This window comes from Pithys albifrons, chromosome 5, assembly GCF_047495875.1.
Source record: "Pithys albifrons albifrons isolate INPA30051 chromosome 5, PitAlb_v1, whole genome shotgun sequence".
NCBI classification, from domain to species: Eukaryota; Metazoa; Chordata; class Aves; order Passeriformes; family Thamnophilidae; genus Pithys; species Pithys albifrons.
Genome location: NC_092462.1, coordinates 35,058,086 through 35,085,048, shown reverse-complemented (window position 1 = coordinate 35,085,048; position 26,963 = coordinate 35,058,086). Strand labels below are relative to the sequence as shown.

Here is a 26,963-nt window from a genome sequence, read left to right as displayed (position 1 = left end):
GCAATCATCTAGAGCACAATGAAGAAATCACTTAAGGGACACCATGTTTAGTCTCAACTGCATGAAACAGTAGACCAAAAGATCTCTCACATATAATACAGGTATGGATTAGAAATCTGTTATGAGATCACTTTGATGTAATGTCTATGCCACAAGAAGACGGGATGCATGACAGGCATTGTGCCATGTAATAGTGTCATTTAGATTGAAATTCTTAGATTTGGAAGAGGCAGAGCAGGGTGGTCTATACAAATATACATTGGCCTTATTACATTAGTTTACCATTTGCCTATACATTAGCAGCTATTTGCCCTGATGCCAACAGTCTCTTATTATAATTTATTCTTATACAATTTGCTTTGACCTTACCTGGTCCAGGCACAGAAACTGTCCTGTGCCACATCTTAGAATTTCAAATTGTCATAAACATCCAAGTTGGTGTAACCAGGCACCCTTTATGTACACTTGTTGTTACCAAGACAAATTTAGACAAGATTCTTTATTTGCCACTAAGTTTTCTCATCCCAATGGAGATTTGAAGTCCATCACTGTATAATGACTTACAGTGACTAAAGTTCCCTTGAAATATGGAATTAAACATCTGCTACCCAAACAAGGTACAGGTTACATAGAAAACTCTTGATCAAAGAGATAAAGTTTATGCCTTTTTATTACTGTTCAGTGTATGTCAAACCTGAAGCCTGTTCCTTAAAAGGACTAAGTGATACTTTTATTAAAGACTTAAAAATTCTCAAAAAATAGTATTTTCAGTAAATTTTTAAATACTCAAAGGTGATGAATTTGGATCCTGCACTGAACATGTGATTTTTCACTTGCAGCAGGACCATGAATAGTTCATTGATTGGTTCTGAACCATACAGAATTCCTACAGCATCAGCTAAAACAATATGCTAATCAAAACACAGTGATACTAAAGAAATATCTGATCTTGAATTAAAATAGATCATCAATAGTGTGTAAGTTTTCAAACAGATGAGAGGCTTAGCTGGTATCAAGTAACATACTGGCAGGTTTTTGAGGAGAATTATACCAAACTTGCACCTACTGCCGTCCATGTGTATTCTCTAACTCTTCAAATTTCATTCATTTTAGCCAAAATACTAAAGTATGTTAATTAAAGTATTAAAAAAAATAGCGGGGGGAGGAGGGAGGGGGGGGGGGGAGAGCAAGAATTTTGTATCATCTTCAAAAATTATGCAAAAATTTCACCATACTGAAAAAAATTCACTTATCTGTCTTGCTTCTAGTTTTAGATAAGACTAGCCAGCAGAAGAAACAACGCTGGAAACATCCATTCTTCACTTGCGAGACTAAATGCACAACCTCAGTAGACTTCCAATTCATTGTCTATAACTATGCTTTGGTAGCCTTCATTGAACAGATTAACATTTGGCTGATTATGTAGACACCATGTTCAAAAGAGAGTTGTCTAATTAAAACAGATATCATTACTGTAAAACAAACACAAGTAGCATATTAACAAGATGCACAAGCTCATCTTTGCCCACTCAGAATTTTTAATTTGCTTAATAAGTAATGAGAAATAATTAAAACCTGATCTTTGAATATTATGTACTGTTTAAAGAATAAAGCTCTGTTATTTCCTGAATTCATTCTATGCCATCTTTAATAAAAGAGTTTACACAGATTCCTTCTGCTTACTAAAATGAAGTCAGCTTATTTCTTACAAATTTAAATAGCGCCAACACCAGAGACATACAATATGTTATACTGAATTTTAATCCTTAATGTAAAATGTTATTACACCACACACTGTTATAAATCTTTTCAATAACATCCATTATAGAACTCAATAAAGAGCGCTGTCTACTACTATGCACTGTAAAATATTTCTGGCAGTATCAGTAATTGCCTAAAGCATACTTCTTTTTTAAAATCAAGAGCTAACCTACATATTCTGAACTTGCAAATAATACACAACAGATTGTACTGTCATATAGGCTGCATATTCATTCATTTTTTTCTGATTTGTATATGAGTGAATCTTCTATAATAATATGAAAGAAAATTAATAACTTATTTATCTACCTAGGAGGCTAGTAGTTATTTGTAATCATATTAATCAAAAGATGACTTAAAAATTCAAAGTTAATTATTGTGAAGTGCACAAAATCTAGAATATAGGGAGTTTCCACAGTACATTATACTAGGTCAACATGTAATAGATTAAAAGCTGCAAAGACAAAATCCTCATTTAAAAATTTAGTGTTTCTGACATCATCTTCCACCATTCCATCAACTCTTCTTTTTCCTCTTCTTTTCTTTCAGACAATGACTCCAGTTCAAAATCAACCTGAGTAAGAGAAACAATCAAATATGTCAGTAAGACTTGTAGAAAGAGAGTAGTGTAGGCTTTTAAGTCATTAATTGAAAGAAGTTCTTTAACACAGACATGGGGCTTAGGAAGGTACCTTCCATTTTAGGCTAGGTTTATTCCAAAGTGTCTCAAGGATGATTTAAATACGTGCAATACTAGCATATCAGTACAATAACTTATCTAAAAATATACACAGGTGAGCAGAATTTCCAAAAGAACCAGAAACCTGTGAAGACTTTGACTTGTCTAAAAGGTTCAAAACACATAGGGCAATGAAATTAAAACTGAAAAAAAGCCAGCCGCATAAATCATGTAGCATATTATAAGAAGTATCGACAGCTTATTGCTAACACCTAGCAATGTAGACCCGCAGCATATCAAAACACATATTCATTTTCATGCCAGGAGCCTTTCTTTTTTCCAGGGAGCTTTTCGTAATACCTGGTTTATTAATGTAGACATGATGTGCTATTTTAATTGTTAAGAGACATCCACACCTGTACAGAAGGTGAATTAAAAATGCTTCTGAAGTCTTAGATAAAGTCTAGGTCTTATTCACCGCACATACAAGGTATCTGCACAAAGAGAGGTTCACTGCTGTTTTCCTGCACAGAGATGAATACTGATTTTAACCTAAGCAGGTAGTCATTTGACAATTTAGATTAAAAGTATCATGTCTCAACCCAAACCTCAACATTTCTTACTTTTTTCATGTTGTACTATTTAGAGATATTCTGTAATCTTCTATCTGGTCGGCTATTCACACATCAAGCAATAAAATGTTTAAGTATCTCAATACTACCCTTCTCTGTGTCTTTTCATTAAAAATACGACCAGCAGGAGATTAAATGAGTTTAAAATGAGATTACCGTCAGCAGCTGGTACCTCAAGTGCTAGAAGAGTACATTTCCAGGATTTATAAATTAGCATATTCTTGAATATTCTGAAAAAAAATCCACTCCTGCTTACATGTATACCATGAAGGAAGCAGAGAACTTTTAAATATAATAGATGATAAACCAACACACATGAACACGTACCACAACTGCAGGGCTGAAGGGCACAGCCACTTTTTTAGTTATTGCTAGATAGCCTGGTGCTGAGGCTGTAAGTTTATAATTTCCGGGCACAAGCAATCTCCAATAATCACCATCCTTGGCTGTAGAGGAGAAGAATAAAAAAATCCAAATATGTATGAAACTAATTACACTGCTAAGGAGAACAGACCATATGTCAGCCCTTTCCTTTTGTCTGCCTGAAAGGCTTTTTCTGTAAGAGCTATATAATTATATCATTACTGATTTTCTTCTTTTCAGGTAACCAAAACACTAATGTAAACTTTGAAGTTGTGCTGTAGACTACATAAAAGATTTTGCCTGCTGAGACTGAAGGTTCATCACACTGAAGAAAAGGACAATATGGGACATTACTCTACTTTAGAAGCACCCCTTAGCCAATGTAAAGCCCCCATTAAGTGTCTGAGTGTCAGTTTGCAGTGTGATATGGATTTTTAATGTTCCTCAGTATTCTGAAAATCCAAGTGTAAATGCACTTTATTTTCATCAAATTTAAATAAATGGGACCACCTTTCTCACATTTCAGAAAAAGCCATAAATTGTAATTTCCTAGAATATTCCATGTGTATCACCCTTGAAGTGTCATTATCTACATGTTTCAGTATCTAGGCATTGTCAGGGCTTTTATCTTTCTTTTATCCAAAGAAATGGATCAGATCAAGGAGAGGCTTCTACTACACTTATTGGGAATCATCTTTTCCAGTCACAGAATCAAAACACATCATCCTGTTCTTTACAAATGACACTTATCCCATTTTCACAAAGACTCAGAACTTCCCTGCACCAGCAGTGTGCAATTACCTCATTTGTCACAGGCTAATACTCTGAATTTCTCTATCTCCAGAAAACATTGCAAGGCTATTCCTAAGTTCATTTTGCAGTGCCATTTAAAAGACTTGGCCATGCTTGTTCTGCCAGTCCCTTAAATGCTTTTTCACCACATCTGCAGCTACACAGTGCACAAAGGGAAATATTACTTAAATGTCTGCAATTCACATGAACAAAAAACGTCAGTAGTCAATCCAGTTGTTCCCAGATTTTTGTCTTCATAAAACAGAAGGGAAAAAAATACTCTGTAGAACTACGATAATGATCTATTCTAATTTCTGGCACTGAAACAAAGCTGAATTTCAACTTATGAACAAAGGAGCAGTGGAAAAGAAAAGCTAAAAAATATCTATCCTTCATTTTGACTGTGCCAAAATTCAAGTACTTGTTTTTCTCACTGTTTTGACAATACATGACTTCAAGGCTTATAAATACACGATGATGTAAAAACGCTCATGATTAGATGCAGTTTTTTGCACTGTAAAAACATGAGCTTCTCTCTCATATACCTCACTCTCTCCTACCTCAAAATACCTATTTACACAGCTTATTCTCTTCTTATTCCTGAAAATTTATTTCCAAGTTCTATACATTTTGCCCTCTTATTTACAGTGAATGAAGATGACTAATGTTTTCAGAGACTGCTTTCCTGCTTGGCAGAAGTGCTGGCCTGTTTGCAGGTGATGTACAAACAGACACAAATTGGAGCCACCTGAAGATTTCAACAGTCCAGTTTCATAGTATTCTGCATTCTGTAACAGTATAGTGAGACATATCATTGAGAAAATGACCATAATTTAAGCTCATGCGTAAAGCAATTACATTTTCTTATTGTTTTTCTAATTAGTGTCTTGAGCAAATTTAAAAAAAATCATTCAGGATAAGACAACATAGGTCTAAAAGGAAGACTGAAAGTTGGCACTGTGTGAACTACCTTTGAACTTATTCCTAGAATAATGCATATTGCTGAAGAGGTGACACATAATTTTCTATGAACACCAACCAACACAATAATTTCATTTTTAGAACTTCCTTTGTGAAAAAAGGTCACATAATTGTAAACAGCCTTTGCAGAAGGAAGTTATGTAAATTGAAAATCTGTCAAGAATTTACATACCAAAAGGCATGATTGCATTGTAAATAATATAACGCTCTTGGACTAAAGTTTAGCCTTCAAACTCAAAACAGAACTGCTGACAGGACTTTAAATCCTAGCAGAGTTGTGGAACACTATTTACATCACAAATCAGAAGACAGTCTAAGCATTACCAAGCAAGAGCCCCCAGAACCAGCTCACATTGACAATCCATCAAGTCACAAAAACAAGTCTCAGATATGTGGAGAGCAAAATACAAGGGAAAGATGCACGAAATTCTGCAGTCAACAAGCATCTTGAAGTACAACATACTTTTCTGGTTTCAAAATTTGCTCCCTTAAAGCTTCAATTGAAAAGATGTGGAAATAGCTTCAAGTTCCTAAGCAGATGAGAAGCAATATATCCCAGCACTTCTTGTTTTGCTAAGGTACCACACTCACCTGATGTAATGTCATGGCTTATCCCCTCCACAGAAATTGTAGCATTTGCTATTGGATTGCCCTGAAGATCTTTAACAAACCCCTTCACTCCTCGATGAATCTAAAATAAATAAGGTCAGCAACACATAGTAACTAATTGGAAAATTGTTTAAAAAGATGACATTTTTGTCAATAGAATAGCTACTGATATATCTAACCAAGTATGTCATAGACCCCAGAGTCTACATGCTGACAACTATCAATGAGAAATACTTAACACCATAATGGAACAAAGAGTGAAGAGGAAAAATAAGTCAGCAGATAGTTATAATAATGTACCTGTGCAATAGAAACAATTCTCAGAAATAGGCAGCAAATCATAATACATGTGAACACTGACGTGAAAACCTTTGTTGTACTGGGGATTAATGAATGCACTGATAAACTTTGAAAGATAGCCTAAAAATAACTTTTTTTTTTAAGTTTCATCAACTGTAAGAATTTAGACCTAATAATGGTCATAACTGCTTAAAAACAAAACATCAAAGTAAAGGAGGTCACTTGGACTTCAGTCCCTCTGTGAGATGCTTGAGCTTTCTATTGTGCACCCAAGACATCCAGGTCTTTGAGCTGGGACCATATAGAATCACAACACACTCCTCATGGTCTGTGAAAGAAAGGCAGTGGTGGGTCATGTCCTAGTTCCTTCTTGCCTCTTATGCAATACGCTCCAGGCAACAGCCCCAGCAGTACCTAATCTGTCTGTTCTCAGCATACATGAAATTAAAGCACTGATTTGATCACAGTGTGTGGAGTCCTGCTAGTATACCTTAAGCACGGTCTGAAAGCAGACTGAGCTGCTCAGGGGCAGGACACTGAAGATCAACTGCTTTTTCATGGCCTGAAATAGGGAACTCCCAGTGGTGAGACGAAGGGGATATTGGGAGCATGTGTGGAGATGTTTCTCCTAGCGAGCCTGGAAATTAAGCAGCAAAATACTGTGGAGTTCAGGCTTGTCTCTGATTCTGTGATATTTGAAAAGATTTTGGGATCCCAAATTTTATTTTGAGATATTTATGTTCCCCTTATCAACCTATATGGTGTATTCAGCTGCTATAGTTTAGTTCAGATTTCTCTAATGAGCACTACAGGAGAAGTCTGATGCAGATCAGCTTAGAAAAAGCAGAAAGTAAATATTTGCACTCTCCTCAGCAATCACAGGAGAGCTGGAGCATAGACCTGAACCTCTTACTCTGCAATAGGATAAAAATCATTGCCATCTAGACCAGCTGAGTTTTAAGGATAAAGCCAGCAGCTTTAGGTCCACAGGAGATACTATTGGAAAAATAGTATCTTACCCATGAGTAATTTTGAAAATGCAGTGATAACATAGTTTTCCACAAGTCAGAGAAAATTAACCCATGTGGAAAGGAGCTGAACAATTTGAGATGGATCTCATAATCAATGGGTAAAAACCTGCAGGACAGGTACAGCTTTTTCCTCAGGCCACATATCTTATTAACAGAACAGTATAACTCAAACATTTCAAATATTTCAGATTTTTGACTAACTAAAGCATTTCTGCACAAATAAGTTCTTAAAGAAATGAATGCCTTAACTGATCAGCTCTGCTTACGAAGTGTGTTTCTGAGTTCACCATCTCAGGAGTGCAGCCACAGCCATTAATGATATCAAATGTATTTGTAATCATTAACTACAATACTCGGTTTCAAAAATTCAATACTACCACATTGCTCGGAAACATCATTTCAGTGCAGCCTGATAGAGGCATGAAATGAGTTAAAAACAAACAAACAAACAAAAATAACAACGAATAAACTTCCCCCCCCCAACACACATATATATGTCTATTTCATGAGTCTTAACTTCTAACAACCCGTTAGCACAAGATTATATGAAACCATGACAACGCTTTACATTTTTAACCAGATTTGGTGCCATTTTTAATGGAAGCATTGCACTGACAGCTCTATACTGAATATCAGTAGCTCATGCAATCAGAGAGCAGCAAATTTTCTTCAAACCCAGAATTAGAGATGCCCCATGACATTACACTGAACTGCCAGGTAGCTACAGTCCAATCCAACTGTCTAGATTCCCTGTACATTCACAGAGTGATCCACCCCACATCTGCATGCACACTTTAATACCTGCAGAGAGCAATCCATCCCCCTCAGTAAACACATCAGTGCTGGGGGAGTGAATTATAGACTCTGAAAATGTGCATTTCTTTTCGTTGAGGAACTTAACACAAATCATTTTAATTAAATGTCCACAACAACTTAAGTAAGGTGAGATGAATTCCTTACTATAACATCTTCCCTTTTTTCCATCTTCTTCAACTTATTTAGAAATATCACACAGGATTTACCACCTTAGAGACAGGCAAGAATTACGTAGCAAAGTCTGGATTAATATGGAATTTTGAATTAGATGGTCATACAGCACGAAGTTTAGAAGTTTAATGTACAATAACTAGAGTTTTGCCATCTTCTTTTGTGTTACCTGCTCAATGTAATTTATAAGGGAGTTCTTGTTGTCCTCCCAGTAGCCCTTCAGAGTTTCTTCAGGTGGGAATTTTTCACAGCTAAGTTCCACTGTGATTTCAAAGCAGTTGCTGCTGAGGTAATTGAAATCCTGCATTCCTTCAATGCCAGAAAAGAGAGTTAGTTAAGTGCTTTGTATTATTCTGAAATAAATAGAGGGGGACACATGAGATGCTGGGACTATTAAGAAAAGAACAGCTATAAATACAATTGGTGCAGTTCCAGTTAATCTGCTTAGTTTTGAATTCAGAAGCTTTAAATCTGAGAAACCAATAAGACATTTAATTCTAAAATACATCTTCTTCCAGGGAAAGTTTAGAAAAGATTTGGCATGTGGCCTGTATACTTCTACTTGATGTTGCACCTAGCCTGTATACTCCTACCTCCCACATACTTGGACAGCTGACATAAATTACATTTTTTCTCTTTTGGAACAGAAAATTATATTGCTACATAAAAAAAAAAAAAGGAAAGACAATCACTTCATAAGCCACAAATGACAATTATAAAGCAAACTGAACATAATAAAATTACATTGAAAAAGAGGTTTCTATAAAGATGGGTCCAAAATGTGTTGTGGGTTTTCCTGAAAATGTAGTGTTCCAAGTTATTAACATTTACATGAAAAACACCTGCCATATTTTTGCATAGATTACAAATATTTTACACACACAAAAAAAAATCCTATAAAATTTATTTTCATGCAAATTTTTTCACAGAGAGGGGTATTTCCTACACACAATGCCTCTGCAAAATCAGTGCTGGATAGCCTTCAAGAAAGAAGAGAAATATCATTATTAATGCAACTTTAATCATAACAATTTAAAAATATAAGTAGTATGAGACTATCATTACTATGAAAAAAGCTTCATGCAAAATATGTGCTCTTTTACATTTCTGAGCTGCTCCTCTTACTACACAGTTATATTGGCTATTTTCTCAGATTGGTCAATCAATAACCAAAGAGGTTTCCAGTTTTGTAACTGGGTCAACCAGCTGGAGAGGGACAGTGGCCATCCCCAGGAGGGTTATAAATATATTCTTTGCAGAAGCTGATGCAGAACTATCACTTGACTTCACAGTCTATCTAGCTAGCAGAGTGAGTGTATTCTCAAATGGAAGACTGAAAAGAAAATGGCTATCAAGCATTTTGAGCATCTCTGTGGAGGTCACTGAGGGATTTAAAAGTGCTTCTAAGACAGCTAATTCATCCAGCCCTATATTTTCCCATGTAAACTTTATATGAGACCTAATGCAGGCCCTTTACTGAAGCACCGGTGTTGTTCAAGGTCCATAGGGGACCAGAGAACTGATGTCATATCAAAAAGAACCCTGAGGGCAGCAAACAGATTGAGTCAGGTGGGATTTTTCCAACACATTAGGGTGAAGAGCCTATTTTCTGCCAACCAGGCAACAAGACTCCTAACTACTGATAAGCACAGGGACTTTTCACATTGCTAAAAGAACATTTTTATTTCTAAATCATTTTAGAAAAAAGAGGACACAGAAGGCAAAGGTGCTTCTGGAAAGGATGGCTCTGGTGTTCCAACCAGTGGGATGCTAGATGGACCATACAGCAGTACAGAGCAAGAGAGTAGTGGAGTCATGAATTAAATCCTGACAGCAGTGCTGACTGCTGGGCATCTGTTCTAGTCACCAGATGATGCTGCCTTTCTTGATTTTTGTATTTCTTCTAAAACAAAGAAAGAATGCATGAAGAGGAGAACTGGAACACAAAGGGCATGATGTAATTTTACTGTAGTGCCAACAACACTGACCATTACAGTTCCAATTCTCAGGAAATTTCTCCCTCCCTCAAAGTATTACTCAGAGATGCCCTAGTTTCTCAAGAACAGAATAAAGAAGTAATATATTTTCCACCTTTGTACACAATGTCCATATCCTGCTGCTGGCCTGGCCCAAGGTGTATGTGTTCCTCCTGAAAAAATTCAGCTTCATTGAACTGCAGATGGTGATCTGAATCTCTGAGATAGAGAATGGGGTGAAGCTGGCCTAGATTTAAACTCTGGCCTACTGTATATGTAATCTGGAGTGTATTGGGCTGTGCACTCTTTACCTTCAAAATGGTGATGAGGTGCAACATCCAAGAAATCAAAAAGTTTCAAAACATTTATTCAACCTTGTAGCAACTTAACTGCCAGTGGTCAAGTCCTCTAACTGCCCTATTTCATCTTAGTATGTACATGGCATATATTACATGCATGCACATCACCACACTCCCAAAGCCTCTCATTTTAACAAAGTATAGTGCTTTGTTACACTTTAACACTCTCTGAGATTCAGACAGGCTTAGATACCTCAGATACAAATGAGATTCTGCAGTGAATGCCCTTCATTGCTGACCATGAGTGGAACTTTTCTTTGAAACTGAGAACACAGTTCTCTGTTGCACTGCTCTGGTGTCCTGAAGAACTGCACTGTCTCTGTTAGTGCTTACATATATAAGCTTAGAATGTGGGAAAAAAATTAATTTCATCCGTATTTAAAAAAGTAATGCCAAGCTTCACAAAGGAAGCGGAATGCAGGGTGTGTCCCTGGCATCCAGACATCAGCTTTACTTCAGACAGAATTACAAGCTACACCACTAAGTTAGTGCAGCTTCTACACATAGAAAAGACATTTAGCGGGACAGGATGAACTTGAGCCTTGTGCATAATGGGGAGAACATGTGCCTCCTATGTGTGTTGTATGAAATCCTAAAAAAACCTGCTAACACTGCTTCCAAAAGTGGCACTTCAGGTAAGGAATTAGTTGAGTGCAAAGAGTGATTTGAGAGTACCCAAAAAAACCCCCAAACTTTTAAAATATTTAAATAGCCTAATAATACAGCAATAGCAGTAAGCTGCTTTGAAAAGCTATTTTTGTAATGACATGAATCTGATTAGACTCATGGGACTCTGTAATGACAGAACAAGCAGAACAGGCATGTGGCTAGGTAGTAATCCCTTACTATCTGTTCTTCTCATTTATAGTTCCTAATAAATGCTCCACAAAAAAGGTAGATTAAAAAACTATTAGGGATGTTGAAAAGTTATACACTCAACAGCTAAGGAAGTGCAACTATTAAAGCTACTTGTGTAAATTTAATTTGGCTTTCTTGTTCATAAGTGAAATCATTAATTAAATGCTGATAGAAAGTGTTAAAAGCAGCATAGGTTTTATGTACAAACTTGTTTCTCTCCAGAGTCTGATGGCTTAAAGAGCCATTTTGGAACACAGAAGAATGACCTGCTTGCCTTTGCTTGCTGTCTCTGAAAAACCCACAAGGATCAACTAATTACAGATGACAACTACTACAAGTGTAACAGACATTATGGTCTCAGATTTAGCACAAAGATGTGGTGGGGGGAGCTATTTTCTCTGTGCTGCTTCTCTACAGAAGAAAGTAACTATTAAACAGGTAATGGTGAGAAAAATCTCACAGCAAAATGTATTAAGAGACAGAATCAACTGTCAAATATTCCTGGACATCACTCGCTGTCTCCACCCCAAAAGCCCAAAGACTGAAAAGAGAATTGCCACCTTGTATGAGGTTGGTGAGGAAATCCCAAGGTCAGACAAAAGGTAAGGACAGAACATGAATGCAATGGAGGGTTCATCCTTACTTCCAGTTTAAGACAAGAACTGTTACCAGATATTTCTGCTGCCAGACATCCAGCCTTCCTACTGAAAGAGTCCAGGTACTCAGAAAAAACATGCAAAAGCAAACCACAGTCACAAGAGAGCCACCCACATACTGTTCCTGCATACTCAAGAACCAGTGAAGATTGCTGCCAACCCACCATGCAGCGCTGTCTTTTACAGAAGGTGCAAACTCCTGTGGGTGAATGATATGGACAAAGAATAGATATCACACAACTGAGGGCACCATAATAAGCTCTATAGGGCAACAGCACCTATAGTAATTCATTAGAATGAAAAATCATCCTTTCCTAGGTCAGACCTCTTGGTTCACTGAGATACTGTCAAAAGTAGTATCTAGGAGATGATTTGGAACAAAGATAACAAATGGGCAAGAGTGGGTACCACTGGTGTGTTTTGTGGAGAAAGGGATGTGTGACTTTAGCAGGAAAATAGGAAAAGAAAGGAAAAGAAAGTGAAGGATGACAGCACACAGCAACCCAAGGGTGCGAAGGCAGAGCAGTGCCATTGTAGGTCTCATAGGCTGCTGCTAACTTTGAGTGCATTACCAAATGGATAGCAATAGATCACTCACACAATCAACAATCTAACTGCCAGTTTGATTTCCAGACAGAGCTTTACAGACTAAAGTTTCAAAGAAAATTTTCCCTTGAACTGAGCAATGTTTAGCTATTTTCCTTAACACTAGACGCAGAAAGAACAGAACTGTTTTCACTGAATTGTATTTGGTTTTTTAAGTCAGTAAAAACTAACATAGAGGTTTTGTTCAAAAGTCACAGCTTGCCAACTGATTTCTACACATGGAGGAAAAAAACCCAAAACCACAACAGATTCATGCTGTATGGTCCAAAGTACATAGTTGTCTCTCCATTTTTGATTAACGGCAACATATTAGGATCATAGGTCCTGCTTAGAACTAGGATTCCTGCCTACTAACATCTGTACAAATACATGAGAAAAAGAAAGGCCTCGCTTGGGACATTTGCAGTCTAACTTAAAATCAGATCAGAAAAGTTTTTCCAATGGGAAAAAGTGTCTTCAGCATGTGAAGTTTAGTCAGAATCAAAGCATTTCCTCAAAACAATGGAAAAAACTGTTTTTCATACCATTTTCCTAGGAAAACAGAAGCTAAATATGTCCACGTTTTTTATAGTTAGCATTTAATATTTCATTAAGATAATTTTTGAATTGAATTGAAATAAATTTTAACTATTAAACTCCTAAATATTTCTTTATTTTTGTTTCAACTTTTGTAAACTTTGTTTAGTCAAGGGTCTCTTAATAGTCTCAATTTAAAGTCTGTGGAAAGCCTACCACAAAGGGAAATTCTTGATTTTCAGTTATGTTCAGACATGTCAATATTTTACTTCACACCCATTCCCTGGTACCTGGTAGCAGTGGTACCACAGCAGAGGAAAGATGCTGCCCCTGTAAGACCGGGAATAACAGCTCTAAGAATAAGCTGGTGATTGCTGGTTGTGTGAACACTCCCAGTCACTGTTCTGTTTCTAATTTTTTCACATAAGCTTAATTATTTTCTTCTTCTAATACAACATTTTCTGTAAGAGAAGCAGAGTTCAGCTACCACTTAGGCTGTCTAATGTTTTGAGAGATTCCTTGTGACTTAAGGTAAAAACTTAAATTCATTTGGAGACATTGAATGAATATTAAAGAGGCAATAAAAACAACAAAACTGTTATGTGTTCAAAGTTATGTGCTATAAATCAACAAAGCCAAAGCACAGGCAAATCACTGCAATGTAAGCTGAGTTTTTAGCCCAGAATCTCCAGCTCAGTTTTCATTTCAAGTTTAGCAGAGATAGAAGATTCAAAGATTTAGATATCCCTACACCTGTCTGCCTCAGTTTACAAAAGAATGGCATATCCAAATTCTTAGTAGAAAAGAATGAAATGTCTCATTTCAGGCTACTCTTCTAGAGTTCTCCTGAAAAACTAGCCTGGACATACCCATAGTAGCCCTACTGTTCCTCTTAGCACAGAAGGCTCTACCAAAATCTATGGGAACAGCACCTGGGCAGAATCAGGCACTAATCAAGCCACAAAAATACACAAGTATCTATGGCTGGTTTTGATCCCATCAAAATCACAGGCCAAACTCCCATCTTCTATCTATGACACTGTAAAACCAGACCTCCCCACTTCCTTCAGGCTTGGATGCCTTTGTAACGGATGTTTAATGGAACCATTGGTAGCCTGCTCTCATCAGTGTTTGTCATGGGATTTTTTTTTTACTCTTTCTTTTGAAGAAAACAAACCAAATGTTAAGCTCTCATGATAACAAAGCAATCACTCACCCACTGTAGAACTATTAAATTTGCAACTACCTGAACCCTGACTGAAGAAACACTATAGAAAAAGCAATAAAAAGGAATATTTTAATAGGCACCACAGTGAGCTTTATAGGATTTTGTAGATGTATTGTGGCAAGTGATCAGCCTTTGATTTAGCCTTAACCAGATCAAAAGTTGTGGATAACAAAACTCAAGCTCAAAATAACCCGTGACCCGGAACCCCCATGTGGTGGGGCTCACCTCCCGGGACGCTGTACCAGGCACCGCCATTAGTTGTTCCATCCACAAAGCTGCTGTCATCGTCATTTTTACGACATGGTGGTCTGTTTGGATCAGACATAGCAGGATTAAAAGAAGAGTAACTGCGAGCCAGGCTTTGAAAAATAGCATCATCAGGGCAGGAGCTGTATTCATGAGCACTGCCTAGGGAGGAAAAAAAGCCCAGGAACAAGGATTGTTAAAAGGGCAGTCCCACCGACTGGCCTCACAACCTAGATTAGCACACTGCACAGCAGCCTTGTGCCTGGAAATCCTGTATACACAGCTAAGTGTCCTATAGCAGCACGAGGTAATATAGCACTATTTTAATAACATTAACATTACTGCAACACTTCATCAATTGTTTGTACCAGGTTGTCCTATTATTAATCATATCAGTCTTCATATTTAGGAAAATACTAATTTAAAATTACACCAGAAGACCTAAGCTATTCTAGGCTTTAGATATTTTAAGAACACATAGAACAAAGACACAGGTGTCTTTCTAAAGAGTTTTATAGTCTGATATTAAAAAGGATTTGAAATTAAACTGAGAGAAAGTTGAGTCAAAGAAGATAATCACAAACAATATAATTATTTCATGAAACTTAAGTCATGTGCTCATCCCCCAGTAGCAGGAAAAACAAATTAATATTGCTGTGTACTATATGATAGCATCTCTGTCAGAATGTGATCCTTTTCATAGGGGACCGAGAAAGTGGTAACAATGATAGTTGTTTCTCTTAACATGCTACTGCTTTCAGAAATTAATTTTTTAACACGTGCAAGACACCTTAGCCTAGACACACCTTCCTTATTTCATTTAACAGGGTACAAACAGCCCCAGATAATTTAAGAGCTGAGTTGCCTTGATTGAAATGTCTGGGGGACTATGATTCCCTCAGGTATTACATTGTTTTTGTCATGTAAATCTGCTGAAACAAACTATCATCTTCAAAACTAGAAAACATGGTCATACAGTGACCAGTTTTAAATGTGATTAATATGATGAAATAAGTCATTACAATGCAACAACATAATTCTTACGAAGTGGACCTTAGGTAGCAGTGAAATAACTATAGAGTGAAATTTCTACCTCCTACTATTTCATGTTAACTTATATTTACTTACCACTCCGAGTCTCATCATAAGGATAGTTTGCGACGAGGTCTCCTCCATGAAGATTGGCAGAGAGCACAAAGGGGATATCCATAATCCAGTGAATGACACCTTTTGTTTCAGGAGCAAGCTACAAAAAACCCCAAACCCAAACGAAACCAAACCAACAGACAAAAAGAAGCAGCATTACCAGCAGATACAAATCGATAATTCAAAGAAGAAACATTAAATTAAACACAATGAGCTTAATTATTATCACATACATTATGCAAGACAGTTAAATGAACAGCAATTTTATTTTAGCTTCTGATAAAATTAATCAGTCCTTTACATTAGATTTATAATTATAGTAAGTAGATTATTGTAAGTCAAAAACTGGTGTAAATTAACTGAGAGTGGGACTCCAAAATAAGCAATCTCAACCTTTTACTTCTTCCTATCATGGATAAAAAAAGCCTATCAAATTTTAAACCAAGGAAAATAAATTAATTCAAAATAAAAGTTGGTAGGATGCAATCTATTCTCTGCAAGGAAAGTAAAAATACTTTATTAATAATTCAATTTTGGAGAGAGAATACATCTCTTAAGGCCACAGTCCTATGGGACTGCAGTCACAACACTGTCTTTTCTAGAACCTCCTCTGAGAGATAAACACAGGAAGATAAAAATCCCTCCAGATATATTGCTGTATATTGAAGGCTAACAAAAGGACATGCTATATGTGAAAATAGCTATCTAGCCAGCAAGGTAATTAAGAACAACACACAAGTGAATTTCTGGCAACGGCAAAAACACAGACTATTTGCAAAAATAGCTTCAAATCAAGAGAGAAGACTATACCCAAAAAAAAAAAAAACCAACATATTTTGAGTGAGGAATTGTGTAAGGATTAAGCAACATGGATCAAAAGGGTTTATTATAGCAAGCCATTTTGAGTAAAAATTCAAGAAGCATCAGATGGATAAATTATTTAACAAAATAAACAAAATAATCAGAAGAACATGAATCATAAAGACCATCTCTTACAGGGCACTACTTGTTTCCTTGCATGAAAGGAAAGAGATGGGCACCTAAGTGACCCAGTTATCAGTCCCTACTTACCTTGGGATTCTGATCTACGGCCTTTTTCATGTTTTTCAGAAGATGGTTGTTTGGGCCACCTTCTTTCTCATTAATGTACACAATTCTATCAAGATCGGGAAAATTCCGGTTTAGATCTATTCCTTGGGCATTACTTCGACCAACAAACCAGTCTTTAAGTTCACCAGGCTGAATGAGAAAAGGGTACAGAAAGAGAAGGGAGATGAGTAGATTCAGGAGATTACATTTCAAGTTTTATATGGGTATATTTACCTCTCATGTGCTTGAAGGCATCGTGTACAAACTTCTGAGGCACCAAGAACTGAATCACGTCTATTCCTTCCTAAAGTTTTGTGGGAACAAAACCAACCTGTACTTCACTGAGGCTCTCACAGGAGAGGATTATTCTCATAGTGGCACACTTCGACTAAGGATGGGTAAAATTACCAGCAGTATCAGATTTTTCAGTGTCAGCCATGTCTTCCCCCAAGACTTGGCTTTTTCCCCATTGCCTTCTGCCTGTGACTGTGAATTACAAACCTCATTTTAGCAAAATTCAGAGCAGTTGTAGATTTATCCACCAGCCAAGAAGAATGTTCACACTTGTTTAAAAGTTCCTCTAAATGGCTTCAGGGTAAAGAAGGACCCTAATCTTCACTTCAAACTTTTTTTTTGTTGTGTCTGTCAGCTCACTGAAATGATAGCACTAAACAAAGACACAATGAGAATTTTTGCAAAATCTTTTTCTTAAGCTGATTCTCTAAAGTAAGTTTTGGATTTTATTAAGGAAGTTACTTCAGAATGCATAGTTTTCCCTAGCTTGTCTCTGTAAGCTTTCAGTACTCCTTAAAGTAGGCTTAGTTTGTTTACTGGTTTTAATCTTGGGGTATATTGAATCTACTTTCACGCACTGTGTACAGGATCAAGATACTTCTAAATTAGAGTAACAGGAGCACTTAAGCAATTTAGATAAAATTTATAATAAAATGTAACAATTAAAATAATATTTAACTTGCAAGGCAGACATAAAAAAGCAGGTGTACTTTGTCTACAGAGAAAAAGTTTCAAATAATATTACAGAATCTCTACAGAGCAAGAGAATTCAAAGTAGTAAAATGCTGCACCAATTTGAGAAGAGCTTCTGCTTCACTGCCACGAGAGGGAGACATACAACCAAATATAGTTTGAAAGAGGTCTGTGTGTTTTTTTTAAGACTTCATGAGAATCAGTTTAATAAGGATCTTAATAAAGTTTGGGTTATGGTTTCATAAACTAATAGTCACATGAAAATGTTCAACATTTACATATTAATTTAAAAAAGAAATACATCTATAAACAAGAGAATTCTTTTGTTTGTTTAGAACATAATATACACCAGAATCTGTACAACAGGGTCACTATTTGGCTTCCATTTGCTAGTTATGCATTAATGCATTACATATTTCTTGACTGAGTCATCACCCTAAAATGCATATTAAATTTTCTTGAGTAATAACTTAATTAAAGTACTTCATGCATTAAACTTAGAATCAAAGTTATTCATACTAGAAAGATGACTCACAACGTTTGTTGTGTTGGGATCAAGTTCTGATGACGTGAATAATTCTTATAAGTGCATTTACATGAGAATCTTCTTAAAGAAAACATCAACGTTTCCTTTTCTAATATTTCTGAAACATCATATATCACTAGAAATTACTTGTCCAGGCAGCAGTTCAGTCAGTGAACTTAGATGAAAGAGTATGCATGAAACATAAACATAATTATATTTTAAAATACAGTAAACTCACAAAAGAGAAAGTTCTTTGTTGTAAAGTCAAGCATAAAATAATTCCTGTCAAACATAACAAGCCTATACTGTACTATTAGGAAATACTTCTGTGGTTCCATTCAATAATCACAACCAAGAGTTCATGTATCTGTAAAACTTCTAGTTCAAGTGTCATTATGATCCTAAGGCTGATAGACATTGATAACTATTCTTAAACATAGAGCCTTACAAACCTGGGATGCTGCCTTCTCAAAGCCATCTGGGTTCAAAGATGGCATGATATGGATACGTGTGCTATGGATCAAGTTGATAATGGTATCATTTCCTTTCTGGTATTCATTGCACAAGTACTGAGCCAAGAAGATGAGTAATTCCCTTCCAACAGCTTCATTGCCATGCATATTCCCAACATATTTAAACTCTGGTTCTCCTGCAAAAAAAGGAAGAACATGTCTTAAAGCAACATATAAAAATCACCCACAGACTGGATTTCACAGAACACCTGAGATGTGAGTATGACTATTACTACAACCAGGCACAGCATTCCCAGGAAGCAAACCTCCTTCAAAAACAAAGATTTAGAGTTCATTCTAAACTCTGGCTTAAAAAATGCTCATTTATATTCAGCCATTTGCCAAAGTCAGAGGAAGACCACCAGAGGACAACACATTGTGCCAAAAGAAATGCTAAGCACCAACATTAACATTACTACTGTTGAGATCTAAGGCAACTGATGCCTCAACACTACAAAAATGTGTCTTGATTAGGCAGTTTTTAAATATATACAGAACTTCTTATCTTTAATGGGCCTTTCAATAATAGGTTAAGCTTATTGCAATACACAGGCATTAAACTGCAATTCTTTCATGAAAGAATTGCCAGTGAACAGCTCTTAATTGTAGTGAACCAAAAAATCTTACTTGGCAGATGTTTTGGATGTTCAGCTCAGACTTTATGAAGCAAGTACAATAAAGTAACTCATAAAACTAATCACTCCTATTTAACATTCCAATAAACAGATTTAAATATATGTTTGAACATTAAATATATATACATATATAAAATCCATATTGAATATTTATGTGTATATTTAATAAAAATTGTATAGTCATAAAATACATATATTCAATGTGTAATATGTATTCAATATATATTCTCTATAATAAAAAGCTATCCAATATTCCCAATTGCCCATGAGTCTCATTCTCATGACCATGGACATAAAAATTACACCAGACATATCTTATAGAGGGGTGAAGGATTTACCTTTCAAAAGACTACATTTTGGGCCCTAATTCCAGAGAGGTTTTAGTTTACATGTAAATGACTGAATAAGATTAAAAAGAGTGTCCTGGAACTAAAATGAGAAATATGCTATTTTACTTTAAAAATGTAGTTCTGTTGTAATTGCTTTTTTAAAACATTCAGCTGATTATAGGCTCGGAATAGTCTTCAATCATACTTTGTGATATCCTTTAGCACTGTTAGAGGGGCAAATTCAAGCCAGGGAATGTTATACAAACAAGACCTAAGTAATTGTTAATCAAGCAAGCAGCCATATCTACTTACGGCCCTTCAGTCTGTGCTTGTTAACCTTAATCCAGTGATAAGATGCTAGTAGACACGGTGCTATTAATAATGTGACTTCCTTGACTTCTGGCTAAATTGGTTTTGTTCATATGCATTCATCCCTGAAATTCTTTGCTAGACAGGTTAACACATTTTCTAGTTTCAATGAAACAGTTTCATTTTATTTGATGGACACAATGCTGTTACTGTGACTAAAGCCCTCCATTTCCTCTTTTGGCCTAGAGATCCTATTTACTGTTTCTTCCTATCTGTTAATACCAGGGAATGCAAGAGGTTTAATCATCAAGAATAATCAGACTATGCAATCAACTTGATCTCATGAAAACAGATGGACACCATATAATAAAATGTGTAGCACTGCACATCACATATACTCAGAATACACATTCATGTATATTTTGGCATGTTACTTATGGGGAAAGGCTTCACAAGCTAACAGGCAAAATTGTTACTAACATAAATATGAACATGGCAGCATTTTGCACTTGTGCTTTTCCCTTGGACATCACTACGGAAGCCTGAAAGAGTTTTTTCTGATTCCCAGACCTGTGCATCAATCACTCCCCTTTCTCACTCATTTGAATTTTACAGGTCTGGTTCAAATGAATAAAGAGAAACATATGTTTCCCATACTGTATTACTTGGCCTCCTCCCCAAAGAATCGTTAACAGTGTTAGAAGGGTTCATGAAAACAGTCACACAGGGTCTATAGTGAGCCAAGAGTACAGCCTCATTACAGCATATCTTCAGTAGCAATGACCCATCCGCAATGAACAAGAAGGTCAGGAAGAGGTAACAAGTCACTGGAAATATGGAAAGTGTTTCCTATGAAAAGTGCTTGAAGACAACAACCTAATTTTCCTTAGGAAGACTAATAAGGGACAGTCAAATACACGAATCATTATGGCATGGAGGACTTGGCCAGGAAAACCATACTTCCCTTTACCACAAACAAGAGAGTGATTTTCAGTGAAAGAGAACAGTGACTGTTTTTAGAGTGATAAAGAAAAATTACATTACTCATAGCACAAAGTGTGAAACCAGTATTCAAAGAATCCTCTTGGAAGTGAGGTGTCAACGAAACTCCAAGTTTCCAAACTCCAAGCAAACTAAGAATTAAAGAAACAATCTAAAAGCAAATGCAAAAAGAATCAAAAGGGAAAGATAACAGAGCTGAGTAACAGCCCAGCTTCAAAACATAACATTTGTGTTTATATTTTGCCTCACTCGGGCATTTTCTTGTCCCTGTCTCTGAAAGAAAGAAATCCATCTCCTATCAGTCCTCTGGCTGCAGAGAACAAGGCAACCTGAACCACACCTATGGGATCTCTTCTCTGCCAGTCCCCAGCCCTGCCCATTTTCTTAATTCTAGGCACAGCAATCAAAGAAATACTGAGTATCTGCTCAATATGAGTAGATACTGAATTTCATACTATATCCAACAATCTTAGGAAACCCCAATCATTTCAACAGTGTAACTTACATCTAACAGAACAATGGGAAAAATAAGTATCACTTCCAAATTTTGCAGCTGATCCATGGAAAACAAATTTTTACTATTTATTTCAGCAAATTAATGCTACCACGTAACTGGGAAGGGACATGGAATTAGCAGTCCAATCATTGCTTGTTCATGCCTATCATGAGCAAACAAAATCAAGGAGTCCATTCTAGAAAAGGAGACAATGGTGCCAAAGTCATTAGTTATTGTCATAGTGCCCAAAAAATTATGAGGGAGCTTCCACAGGCTATTACAGGCTGATACATCTTTGCAGCTAATGACACTCTTAATTTGCATTTGCATTTCTGTCTGCCTTGTTAGAGTAAAAACTGCAACTCAGGATCTACCTTCTAGGGACCTTGTGGTTTGGTTTTTTTATGTTTTCTTTTCTTTTTGAGCTACTTCTACCTAAATTCCTTCCTAACCCTCTCTTTCTCTAGGGCAATGAAGTCCAAGCTGGAGGTCAGGCTGCTGAGGCCAACAGAAAAATGCCTGTCTCTGTTGGCTGAGTTAAGCAAGCTCAGCTGCCTGAGTTAGTGAATGACTCTGGAATCCAGTTAGCATTCCAGGCCCACTACTGCACCCAAAGGAACTAGCTCTTCCTCCTCCTTCTCCACTGCTTGGGCTAAAACAGATACCTCAAACGCCAAGAATGGTAGCCATCAGGTCATTCAGCCTTAACACTTTCTGGTTTCCCTTATCTATTCATAGAATATATCCTGCCACATCATTTCTACAGGTTTCAGCCTTCTCTGGAAAACAGCCCAACCCATGGAGAAAACAGCCCCTGAGTCACCTGTTGCCAGCATACTACTTAGCTAGAGGAAGAGCTGCTCTTCCCATTAATCCCTCATGAGCCACTTAATGCAGACCTTAATAATCCTTCATAAGGTTCTGTAACTGCAATTTTGCAATTGCTTCACAGATGATTTTTTTTTAATTAAGTCTCTGTAAATGTCAACTTTATGGAGAACTTTTAAATAGTTGCTTCAGACCAGTAGAGAAACTTCTGTTCCACTGCAGAATTGGAGTTAACTTTAAGGAAGAAGAAGCTTGAAGAAATATAACTGGCTTTTCTTATTTGTTTGACCCTCCCACAAAAATAATGTAAAATTGTTTTGATGGATTCTCATGCTCCAAGACACAATAAACACAAAGGAACTTCTCCATTGACTGAATATTCAAAATTCTTCTTTAATGAATTTTATTAATTTTCTGATGGTATATCTTGACAAAAAATAATCTCTCATTCACAATAGCAAAAGTATGCCTTGCAAACAATATATAACTTTATATATGCTTACACCTAATTTCATCTCAGATATGGAGGTTTGTGATAATGAATGAATGAGTAGGTACTAACATAAGAAATTAAATGCAGCAATCAAGTTTACAAAATATCTTAATATCTCCAGTGAAATGTGAGCCATCACATCATTATGGCTTTTAAAAAGCTTTTACATCCCTCTTAGATTGACTGTGTGGTACATTACAACCTGATAAACGATTGAGAAAAAAAAGTGGTTTAAAATATCATGCTTTTCTGGTGCCTGACAAACATTGTGAATGTCATCATTGGCTTCTGCAGTTACTGTCAGTAAAGGTCTTTCACAGTATCCTAGGAACAGCATGTACATCATTAATGCCAGACAGGTCATCCAATTACTGTGAGTAACCACTGGCATTTTCAGGTCAGGCTGTATTTGTACAGTAAAGAGTAAATTTTCTAAAATGTAGGGACAAAAAGTTTAGCACCTACTAATTATATATACCACAAGTCAAGGCCATGTCATGCTGCTAGTCATGGTCTGATGTCAAGCAGTTGCTAGTCTTAACATATAGGATTTCGCTCATCAAGTGCAAGCCTTATGAGACAGAAAAAATTAACTACTTGGAAGTTTAAGTGCTTAATAGACTGTTTTGCAAACCAGCCTTGAATATCCTTAAAAAGTGAGTCCTTCTGCTTTCTTGTATTTCTTATGGAAAAGCCAGCAACATTCCTGAAATAACAGACTTAGTGTTTCTGATTACTTACAGTTGCTTGTCATTTTCAGTATGGCAACCAGTAAACTTTTCTTGTAGATAAATGGCATAAAAAATCTCAGAATTCCCACTGGTAAGAAGTTGATTCATTAAATGTTATGGAAGACTTCCTTATGCTCCACATTTTTAGTAATATTTTAAAGAGAAAGAAATTCTCTGGAGATCAACTACATGGAAAACCAAAAATTATAAAATCTCCTTTGATTATGAAAAAATTAAGAGAGGAAAAGAAGAAAATAAATCTGAATGTGAGATAGGAAAGGGAACTAATTAGAAAATTTAGATTTTCAACATCCTGTAAACTAAATGTCTTCACCCTATCTCAAAAACTACACAATTTTTGCAGAAGTGGCATTGAAAGGTAGAGCTGCAATGCAGTATTAGTTTCTAAATCATTATATAGGCCTTATATGATTTTAGGACAACATTTACTAAGGTGGCAGCATTGATCTAACCTTGCTGAAAGAGTAACTACTAGAAGTTTCATGAGTGGCTTCCATGAATGCAGAAATAGGTCAACACTGAAGGCCTTTGAAAAACTTAATATTTCACTGTCTTGCCATTAACTGCTAGAAAATACACTGAGAAGAAAGTAAGACAAAAGAAAATTAGGGCTTTTTTGGTAACCTCTTGCTTTACAAAAAAAATGCATGCATTTGTAACAGTTGTGATTTAAGAGCAGTTTCAAGCTCTTCTGGAAATTTTCATAATTATTTGAACACTACTGCTTAAAATTAAAGTTAACAATAAATTCTGTACAAAACATTAAGCTTGGAGTGAAAGCTCACAAATAGCTGCTGTTTCTGCTGGCCTTGACATACACAAATTAAGATGCAATCTCCATTTTACTGCATACAAATCTCGTCAGATGGGCTTCAAACTAGGATCTCTACGTGTCTTTGCATTGAAAATTAAATTCTCCAGACAGATTACCTCATGTCCAAGACAGCTATTTCCATCAGAAAGGTTCTAAATGACTCAGTGTTTTCTTCAGGTTTCCAACAGCCCACTCTCACCCCAGCAGCTACAGCACTTGGCATAGCCTCCCACAAGAAGTGGGCAAGGCATCTGCTCAGCTCCTGCAGTCCCCACCTACAGCTCTTTGCTGGCACATCTCTCTGATCTTTCCACAACGTGCTGTGCTTACACTGAAGTGTTGCATAGTGTGGCACTGCATTCAGCATTTTGGGAAAAGCCCACCTGCCTTACCACAGAGTTCAAAGATTTTTGCCTACTAGGTTGGTGTTATTGTGCACAAACTAATTGTGCACAATACACCTGGTGAGGATTCTTTAAATCATAACAAATCCCTTGGAAAGAAAAACAAGTTTACTTATTTAAACAAAACCTTTTAACTTAGTAAGAAACACTGAAATGTGATATGCACAAGACCCTGATTTTGTATAAATGTATTAAAAAGCCCTCCCTGAGTTCAAAGCAGATTTTAAAAATCAGAATTTTAGAAGCAACAAATAACCATCTATATATACAACTAGGTTAACCAAATTAGTTTTACAACAAATTGTATTTTCCACGCCCTAGGAAAACTGAATAGGATTTTGCATTTACAGAGCTTGCTACAGTGTTACAGCAGCAAGTATTGCTACCTGCACAGAAGATGAGATTTCTAAGAAACCAAACATGAAATTTTCACCCTTACGAATCTGTGAACCACCCTTACCAGTATATGGCAGAGCATGAGACAGGTTTTTTCATCTGTCAGTTTTTGATCTCACTGCTTGGGAAAAAACAGACAAAAATGTAACCTATGGTTCTTTGTAAATGACACTGGCAGTACAGAGATGTCATGAGTAACTCTATGTCCACTGTGATGCTGACAGTGGGATGTTACAAATTCAATTCATCTTTTCCACTGTGCTCAGTACAAGAGAAGGATTTTCCATTTATAACAGTGTATGACCAAGTGAATTTTCATTTCAAAGGCACCCACTGTATGCCTCAAATTTTGACTCACAGATAGAGCAAAGATTATTTTTTTCAATCCATCAATTCGTCAGTAAAACAGACCCAATTAAGAGAAAGCTGATACATAATCCAGACGTGTTTATGATAGTACCATATCAAGTTTACTTAACAAGCTTTGTCTCTTCAGCAAACTCTAGAATCAGCTTTTTCGCTTCAACTATGAAGGTACTTGCCAACCATCAGAGCACTTCAAAAGGACTGAGCATGACTATCTCATTTCTTTTGCATGCAACAAATATACAGGAAATTTCAAAGCTAACTAGTTCAAATATCTGCTGCCAGCAGGAAACAGATTTGGGCTCTGCTTTTGTTCATCCTCATTTCATGAAATAAAAAAATAAAAATGAGAGAAAAAAATTACGTCTAGATTCCAGACTCTAAAGTCAAAGAACTGGGCAGAAATGCTGGACAAATAAGGTGAAGAAACAAAAGTAAGCTCTCCCTTATTACTGGAAAGAAACAAAGAAAAAGTTCATGGAAACATGTAAATAATTTTTCCCAGTAAGTTTTACAGGCCCAATTAAAGATTGCTGTGTAGATTTAGATTATCTGTTAGGAGGAAATTCTTTACTGTGGGGGTGGCAAGGCACTGGAACAGGTTGCCCGGAGAAGCTGGGGAGGTCCCATCCCTGGAAGTGTTGAAGACCACATTGGATAGGGCTTTCAGCAACCTGGTCTAGAGTGTAAGGGGTCCCTGCCCACATCGGGGAGGGGGTGTCAGAACTAGATGATCTTTAAGGTCCCTTCAAACCCTAGCCATTCTATGACTCCCTTCTGCCAAGTGGGTGGCCAAAAGCACAGAAGTGCAGGCACAAGCTTGTGGGGTGGCAATTTCCAGCCTGGAAATGATGGGCACTGTGGTTTCCCCAGCAGTCCCCAGAGCAGAAAGCAAACCTTAAAAGGGCTGAGGGAGTAAGGTCAAGTCAGGGGTCCTCCCCTGTAGTGTCAAGCCCCAGAACTCACTGCAAGGCCATGTTTCAGGAGGAAAGAAAGCTTGGACAGTGTTTGGGGGTGCACTGCCTAGGGCCCTGGGCTGTACCACCACATGCAAGGCAACCACAATCATGGAGTTCATCTACACACAGAAAAATTCTGCATCGTTCTCTCCATAGAGGAAAGGTATTTCTGACTGAAAAGTATTACAATTTCTGTCATGAGGCTGTTCTGCACTTAAGGATCTAGGAATTATTAGTGGTAACCTTCCAGACTTCCCCCCTTGATTTCCAAAGCCTTTCTGAGGCATTGAAATAGCACTTGCTACTCCAACAAGGCTACTCATAATGGATATTCCTTCTT

The 26,963-nt window shown here is 36.7% G+C and overlaps 1 protein-coding gene across 2 annotated transcripts in view; it reads right to left on the bottom strand.

Annotated features, from left to right (window-relative positions):
- Nucleotides 1-652: 652 nt before the first annotated feature.
- CPE (carboxypeptidase E) overlaps nucleotides 653-26,963 on the bottom strand; it is a 60,379-nt gene continuing 34,068 nt past the window's right edge. Inside the window, exons 2-10 of one of the 2 annotated variants that reach the window (XR_011697904.1) lie at nucleotides 18,781-18,977; nucleotides 16,798-16,965; nucleotides 15,709-15,826; nucleotides 14,560-14,742; nucleotides 8,305-8,444; nucleotides 5,800-5,899; nucleotides 3,400-3,518; nucleotides 2,857-2,964; nucleotides 2,248-2,335 (exon numbers count right to left, since the gene is read on the bottom strand). Coding sequence is in view for 1 of the 2 variants with exons in the window: in XM_071556204.1 (XP_071412305.1) it covers nucleotides 2,237-2,335; nucleotides 3,400-3,518; nucleotides 5,800-5,899; nucleotides 8,305-8,444; nucleotides 14,560-14,742; nucleotides 15,709-15,826; nucleotides 16,798-16,965; nucleotides 18,781-18,977 (1,124 nt within the window). In the remaining variant the exon portion in view is untranslated. Of the gene's footprint in view, nucleotides 2,336-2,856; nucleotides 2,965-3,399; nucleotides 3,519-5,799; nucleotides 5,900-8,304; nucleotides 8,445-14,559; nucleotides 14,743-15,708; nucleotides 15,827-16,797; nucleotides 16,966-18,780; nucleotides 18,978-26,963 lie in introns of both variants that reach the window. The other variant, XM_071556204.1, reaches the window with a different exon arrangement.